At 43.7% G+C, this 7,945-nt stretch overlaps 1 protein-coding gene across 2 annotated transcripts; it reads right to left on the bottom strand.

Annotated features, from left to right (window-relative positions):
• CNOT8 (CCR4-NOT transcription complex subunit 8) lies at window positions 1-7,800 on the bottom strand. Of its 2 annotated transcripts, XM_071569828.1 has the most exons (7): window positions 7,720-7,800; window positions 6,344-6,538; window positions 4,811-5,004; window positions 3,245-3,406; window positions 2,320-2,464; window positions 1,576-1,686; window positions 1-1,275 (listed from the first exon to the last, which is right to left on the bottom strand). In XM_071569828.1, exons 2-7 carry the CDS (start codon window positions 6,512-6,514, stop codon window positions 1,126-1,128), a joined length of 933 nt encoding a protein of 310 aa, XP_071425929.1. In that variant the 5' UTR covers window positions 6,515-6,538; window positions 7,720-7,800; the 3' UTR covers window positions 1-1,125. The 2 variants fall into 2 exon arrangements, with proteins under 2 accessions (XP_071425929.1, XP_071425930.1); XM_071569829.1 differs by lacking the exons at window positions 3,245-3,406; window positions 4,811-5,004; window positions 6,344-6,538; window positions 7,720-7,800 and adding an exon at window positions 2,558-3,238.
• Window positions 7,801-7,945: the final 145 nt, after the last annotated feature.

Genomic DNA, 7,945 nt, shown 5'->3' on the forward strand with positions numbered 1-7,945 from the left:
CTGGTTTGAAAGAATTTATTTTACAAAAAATAAAAACTAGTATTTACAAACATTTTAAATACCAGCTCTAAACATCAATTCTTAACACTGGATCAAGACTTTTTAAAATGCCAAAGTCTTAAAAACTTTACATTTGACATGTCCAAAAGGCGCTTTTTTTTTAAAGAAATGTCATTACAGAGCTGTTGAAAAAAAGTACTGTAGAATACCTCATTTTTTTCAAAGTCAGTAGCCCAAGTTCTTCCACCCTGTAACTACTTTCCAGAAAAGAACAAGTTGTTTTATCTGTTAAACAACTGTAAAATTAGGGGCTGGAGAAACAGGGGAGAGAAGAGGAACAAATACTTATCCATAGTTGTGGTGCAAGGAGAATAAAATTTGTAGGTTAAGTTGAAGAAAACTGGAGTACTGGTCCAGTCCCGTGTCAAAGGTAAACTTTTGGGCCTCTAAATGTATTCCAGAACAGTTCCCTAATACCCGTAAGAACAAGGCTCAGTATGAGTCAAACCTGTAACACAGAATTAAACTATGCAGTGCTGACCAAATCAGCTCCATTAATATCTATTTCCACTGTTGTTAAAGCAAATCTCTGAATGAGCTGCAAGGATCATTTTTAATGTCCTCCATTCCCAATCACCTCTGCAGTGATCAAAGGGAACAATTTTCAGACTACAAAGATAACATTAGCCAAACTTGAGGTGAAGCTGTCACCCTCACACCATGCAGAAGTTTTAAAATAACCTTTACAAAGCAAAAAGTGCAAATTTGTGTGCATGTCTGTGTCCATTGTCACTGGATTTCCAGACCCTTAGCTCTATGAAGTATTCTACCATTAAATCTTCCTTGCAGATTCTGTACAGTATAAAGAGAAAAAAAAAGAGGTATACACAGTAGCTTCTGTCCTTTGCCCTTGGTATTAAAAAAATGGCAAACCACAAATGCTGGCATTAGGGATTCAGTCAGCTCTTCTGGGTTTCAAAGGAAGATGCAGTTCTTCAGCAAAACTGCAGGCCTCGTGCAGCCTGTGCACTGGAGATGCCTTTTGTCTGAGACAGTATTGGGGGAAATGGGTGAGGAGAGCAGCTGCCAATATGGTAAACATGTTCTGGTGAGGGGCACCACTCATCACAGCTGCATGTTGTTGATAATGGCAAAAATGCTCATTTTCTCTTGGGCTGAGTCCACATCTTCATTTTGTTTCTGAGCCAGCCCCATGCCAAGGCCGTACAGTCGCCCACAGTACTTTGCATCATCAATTTTATCCTCAAAAAACAACTGCAGATTGAAAAAAAAAATTAGAGGAGAGAAACAGGTATTGTTTAATTGTGCCTGTAAATCAGAAAACATCCTATGTTCAACAGCAAATTTGAAATTGGTCACCTCTAAGATGCAGCCTGTGAATTAAAATAAGCACATGAAAGAGGAGCAAACAGAACAAGTCTGCACCAATATCAACAATTCCTATTACAGTTTGAAGGGTGATGGCCACAACACTCAAAAAATCCAAAAGAAAACAAACACATTACCCACGTTTGCATTTATGGACAGGAACTGGAGAAAGAAGGAAACTAGTACCTCTTTCATTCTGAAGAATGCCATTCCTGTGAGAAGAGAGTCTGATCCTGCCTGGTGTTGTCGTCCTATTCGTTGCAAATCCAGCAGGTCTGCCACTTCCTGAAGGCCACCCTGCAAAGAGCACAGAACAGGCTTTATTTGAGAAGATCCATCTCTTGCCAAAATTGCCACACTTCTCCAAAACATGAAGGCAAACACTGAATATGATGAATCCATGCAGATTCCAGTACACACACACCAGCTGTGAGTGAAACACTGGGAAATGCTGTTCAAGAGCGCTAAGTAACTTCTCAAATTTAGGTGCCTTCCTTTCTTGCTGCAGATACTTGAGATGACTGTGGGTACGTTCATAGTTTACATATGCTGGACCTTTCTCTCCCTTTACTCAAACAAGGCTGTGATTCAGTAGATAAATTACTTTCAACCCTCTGTCTACTAATTAATAAACTAATGGAGTCACAGAGTAGTTCATGTAAAATAGCCTTGCATAGGGAAGATAAATATGCTGAATAATAATTAGCCTCTGATACACAAACCAGAAGGTTATAGGAATGTCCCCTTTATAATAAACATACTGGTAGGTCTCAAACTGGGGAAGGCAGTATTCATTAGATGCAGTGTCATAAGTGCTTCTGTGTCACTACAAGTTCCAGTTTTAAGACAACATTAGCAGCAGTTCTGTCACTTGGCTTCCTGCACATTTACAGTGTTCATGCCCATTGCTTGCTGGGGAGATACAAGTACCTTGAGGTTTCTGCAGCTTTTCATTAAGTATTTCACATCATAGATAGATGGGAAGAAAAGGTTCAAGATATGGAAAAACTCATGTGCCTCTTCTGGTAACCTGGAATCTGTCAACAACTTCACCATGTAGCCAAAATCATAACCACTGAAAACAAAACCACACAGAAACCAGGTAAGAAGGCAGCATGAGAGCTCAGTACCAACATCTCATTTTTCAATAGACTTTTAGTTGCTGTACCTTTCAAGCCTTAACAATTTTTGACATTCATAAAAGTCCTCTGGGTCAGAGCCAGAACTCATCCTGATCCTCATGTCAATGCAGGGCTTTGGAATCCCCCTTGAGAGACTCCACTAACCTCTTGTTGAGCCATTGGGAAGAACATACATTTCTTCACAACACTGTACATTTCTGTAGCTATGGGCAATATAGAAAAGCAGGAAACTGCAAGTATCTGTTGAGGGAGGAGGATGTGGTGGCAGGTCCTTTCACTTCTGACAACATCAAGGACCAAAGGCTTTGTAATCCAGTTAGCTGAAATGCCACAGGAAAGACACCTTAAGCACACAGATTTCTTCCTCTGTGTAAACACAAGATGGAAGCTCAGAGCACCACCAATATTATTGTAAGGAAAAAGAAACCAAGTCCTTATTTTACAAGGCATTTACTAAGTGCAGAAATCACATTTCAAATTGTTAGTAACTTCTTCCATAGAGACTGTAACACCAAAAGGACTTGCAACACATACATGAAATTCAGACCATGGAGTACCAAGTGTCCTTACTTCTTAAACTTGCCCTTTGTATCTTTAAGCTTATTTTATGAACTGCAGGACTGCTAATTTTTCTCCCTAATATCTGTGTCAGTCTCCATGGAAAAAAAGCAGGGAATCAGGAAGAGATTTGACAGTGACCATCTCAGACCCACCTGTGGAAGGAAAGCCACGTCACACTGTCACTCAGGACGACTCCAGATGTCATCAGCAACTCAGCAAAATGCAGGGTATCAATGCCTTGTTCTTCGTGCTTCTGGAACTGCAGCCCAGAGCTGGCAAGGAGGTCTATGGAATTCTGAGAGTACATGTCCTCCCTTAAGATAAAAAAACAAGTTTGCACTCAAGGTGCTTCCAAGACAAGTTCATTTTAGAAAAGTCCTCCCTTCACTGTGTTTCAAGAATTGGACTGACCAGTAAGATACCTCTGGGTTCCACGTTTGTCTCTCTACAAATTTCAAACTCACTCAGTTTTAATACCACTACCACAGCTTCCTAAATCCATAACAAGCTGTTCTGTGATCGTAACTCCTTAATAATTCTGTTGCTAGTGCAAATTCCAAATACTCCATAGAACTCAAACTGAGTTTTGACAAATGACACTTCTGCAAGGCAAAGGGAAGCACCACAGATGAGGGCCCAGAGAAAACAGGAGTTTCCCAAATAGGAAGATGTGCAACTCAAGCATCAAACATCATTCCTGTCTACATTTTTCTTTTTTACTTCACACAATGTACCACCTTATCATCACCTCCACTTCCACCCCTAGGAGTAAACAAAATTGCATCATCCTTGACTCAGGAAGGAGGACGGGTGAGTGATGATGTGCTTGGCAGGGAGCTGAGCTGGAGCCAGATTTCTTTACTGGTTTGCTTCATTTGAGGGGGAGGAAAGGACATGACAACACACAGAGCAAAGTTCCCATCAATACAGTAACTCAGTCAAATGAAGTGATCACACTGTGAAAACCACTTGGCTCTGATTTCAATACTTTTAAAGAGGATCACAAATTTGTGCAGTAAATAATACAACTTTGGGGTTCAAGAACTGTATGTCCTGCACGTAGTAACTATGAAGTTTTGTAACACTTTCCAATGACAGTTTTTATTAACTAATTTCCTATAAATGGGTGGTTTTGCCAGATAAACCCTTTCTTTATTTCCAAGCTGAATTTGTCTTTATAATTACAGGGGAAGGAATAATGAAATTTGTTTCAGGATATTACAGTATGAAGGATACAAGGACTCCATGTAACAACATTCATTCTCCTGAACAGGTGTGATGATCACACCAACATGTTTTTAGATCCCAGTTTATATTTTAGCATGGATCTGTAAAGAGATCTTTTCCTTTTAGATGAAAACAGCACATCCACCTATTTTCAGCAGAAAGAGATTGATTTTTATATATATACACACAGATGTATCTCTCTCTATATAAATACAAAAAGTTTCAGATTATAACATTGTTCCAGTAAAAAAGACACACAAAATTATCAAGGTAAAGAGTATTAAGGATTTAGCATGGCTTTGACTTTGACTTCCAGAAATACAGCCAACTCCTAACATGCCAAATAGCTTCCCATATAATCTGTATTAGAATCTGAATTCTTACTGGGATCAGCCAGCCATGATAAGCACACGGACACCAACATTTGCCAAAGGAAATCATCTCTACAGCAGAAGAGAACAGGACATTATTCCCCAGCTCAGAAGACTCACGTGAGGTTGAACTTGAAGTTAAACTGCCAGGTGTTGATGCCAGAAGGATACTCTCCCTTCTCATTTGTGAAAGTCAGACCCAGCTGAATAATTTTCAGCAGGTCGACGTTGCAGCGAAGGAGTTGGTACTTGTAGTCAATGGAACTGCGGAATTCCCCGATCGGCCTGACAACAACTCCAGGAAACTCCGTGTCCTAGGAGGGAAGGGAACATTCTGTTTCACCACGTACTCTCTTAGAAGTCTTTTTTATCCCTCTCCCAGAAGTTTATTTGGCTCCACACTTGCAGGTCCCAGCACTGTATTCTGGTGAATTGTTCTGTAAAAATCACCTTTATTTTCCCCCTCCTTTTCCATACTCATACAGCTTTTAAACTGCTGTGAGTCAGACACTAAAAAACCCTACACAATTAATAAGCTGTCACATTCATTCATTTATTACACACATCCCTTCTTGCAGTTTCATTTCATTCCAAATAAAAAATGTTACAAAGCCATCCAACATGCATTACTGTACAATCTAAACAACTCTCTCTCACAATACTCCCTTATTTTCCCTAAGTCAACTAAACTTGAGTATTTTTTTATTTATTCAGTGTTCTTTCATGTTCTAAATACATGTTAGATTTAGCACTCTGACCATCTTCATGTCTGGACAGTGAAAACCTTCACTGTTCCTGAGGAACAGCCAGTGCCTACATTAATAAAAACTACTGTCAATCAGAAAAGACCTTCACAACAGCAACCATCTGTTAGATAAAAAACACATATCACATGAAAAACATTTTACTTGGCCAGTGATTGTGTGCTATCTTTGCTGAAAACCAAACTGCCACACTACTTTTACTCTCAGATTAGGTCATGTAGCTTGTACTGACTATATGCAAAATCTTTCACAAGACGTTGTGCATCTGATGGATTCTGTCCCTTGCCCAAGATGTTTTTGTGTCCACTCTCACAGCACAACCACTAAAACAGGCCCTGAGCACACTTTCAGTGAGATAGAAAAGAAGCCAAAGAGCTCATTTCCCACTGATATAACAAGAAATTATATTTACTTCCACAACTGTGGCACCAAAATCCTACATGCTCTGCAGGGGCTCCTGTCTTTATGCCACACTTCTATTAAGGACTTTTCCTCTCTTGAGGTTCAGTGTTCCAAGCTGGCAGAACGTACAGTATCAAAGCTAAAACCAGTTCTTTGTGTAACTCTCTGGGTGCTGCCAAGCAGACAGACTTGGAGAAGGTGATTCCTCCCACCTGGGGGAGATTCTGCTCTTGTTAAACAAAGCTTTCTGAACACACTGTCTTATCCACAGCCAAAATATTTTTCTTCCCTAAGAATCAACATCAGCCCTCATTAAAAAGGAGCTGGAGGCAGCCCAGCTGACTGGATGTCAGGCCTTTCGACCTACAGTCCTGTGGCATCTTCCACAGCCAAACTGAGAAATCGTTTCTTACTCAAGAACCAACTCACTCCCCCACCCAAAACAACCCCTTGAGTAAGGCAGTTGGGTCAAGTATAAAACACTCACCATGGCAATGTAGCTGTAATGCAGAACAATCTCCCGTATTTTCCTCATCTCCTCCTCCAGGTTGTTAGCCCATACTTCACAGATAACCTGAGTCTTCTCTGCAAAAGCTGCTGGCATCTTGCTGCAGAGGAAGGCAGCTGATGCTGAACTCAGACGACAGTTTAGGTTCATAAGCTGTGCAACCTTATCAGTGTGCTGTGTTAAAGAGATATATAAATAATGCTTTAAATGAAGAAAGAGTCATATGTCACACTTCTGTCTCCAGCTTCAAATAACCCATTTAAAGTTTCCACAAAGTTTTTCTTGCTTTCATCACTTTCTTTAAACATGCTGAATGAAACCTAGAGCATCTGGTCAGGTTACAAGAGCACACCTAATAGTCCAGTTATTTATGCAGAGAATCATTATCCTGTCTTTCTTCCTCTCCTGGCATTAGCTCCAAACCTTTGGGCACAAGATGTATGGCAGGAAATCCTCATGTTTAACCCTCAGCTACTGCCCCATCCCTGGAAGTGTTCAGGGCCCTTCTGGATGGAGCTTTCAGCAACCTGGCCCAGTGGAAGGTGTCGTTGCCCATGGCACGGGGTGGAATGGGACGATCTTTCAGTTCCCTTCAAACCCAAACCATTCTGTGATGAAGAGCTTCTAAACAGTAGCAGAAGGTGTTAGAGAGAACACTCATCACTGTGTGTGAATGTCTGTGAATGTCTAACAGGGGGATGCCAAGAGGCTCTTTCCGGCCATGCCAAGCAGCAGGACAAGACACAACAAGCACAAACTGACGCACGTGAAACTCCACCTAAACAAGAGGAAGAGCTTCTTTATTGTGCAGCGATCGAGCACTGGAACAGACTGCCCAGAGAGGCTGTAGAGTCCCCTGGGGATATTCCAGAACTGTCTGGATACAATCCTGTGCCATGTGCTCTGGGATGACCCTGCTTGAGCAGGGACGTTGGACCAAATCACCCGAAGTGTTCCCTTCCAACCTGAACCCTTCTGTGATGCTGCGACTCGGATGCGCCTCGGGACCCGCCGCAGAGGGGGATTCCAGCAGCGGGACCAGCCCCGGGATGGAGCCCCTTTCCCGCAACAACAACACACGGCGACCCTCCCGCAGCCGCCGCTCAGGGTCCCGCCCCGCCGGGCCCTGCGCCCCCAGAGCCCCGAGCGCACTCTCAGCCCGGGGACACCCCGGGCCCCCCCGTCAGAGCCGCCGTGCCCCCTCAGCCCCACCGTCCCTGTGCCGGCCGAGCCCGCTCCCGGTGCCCCCCGGTGTCCCGGTGCCCCCTGTGCTCCCCGCCCCGGTGTCCCGTGTCCCGCTGCCCCCCGTGTCCCGCTGACCCCTGTCCCCCTGTCCCCTGTCCCGCTGTCCGTACCTGCGGTCCGGGCAGGACGCGCCGCTCTCGGCCCGCGCTGCCGCGATGGCTCCGAGCGCCCCCAGCCGCGAGGGACGGCACTTCCGCGTCTCGCCGCTCAGCCTCTCGCGAGAGTTTGCGACCCCCCGCGGCGCTGCGGGCAAAGCGCTTCGTTACCGCGCGCGGCCGCGCTGCCCGCACTGCGCATGCGCGGTGAGCCGGGTTAGTTGTGTTTCTGCTCTCCCGA

Source organism: Pithys albifrons, chromosome 15 (assembly GCF_047495875.1).
Source record: "Pithys albifrons albifrons isolate INPA30051 chromosome 15, PitAlb_v1, whole genome shotgun sequence".
NCBI classification, from domain to species: Eukaryota; Metazoa; Chordata; class Aves; order Passeriformes; family Thamnophilidae; genus Pithys; species Pithys albifrons.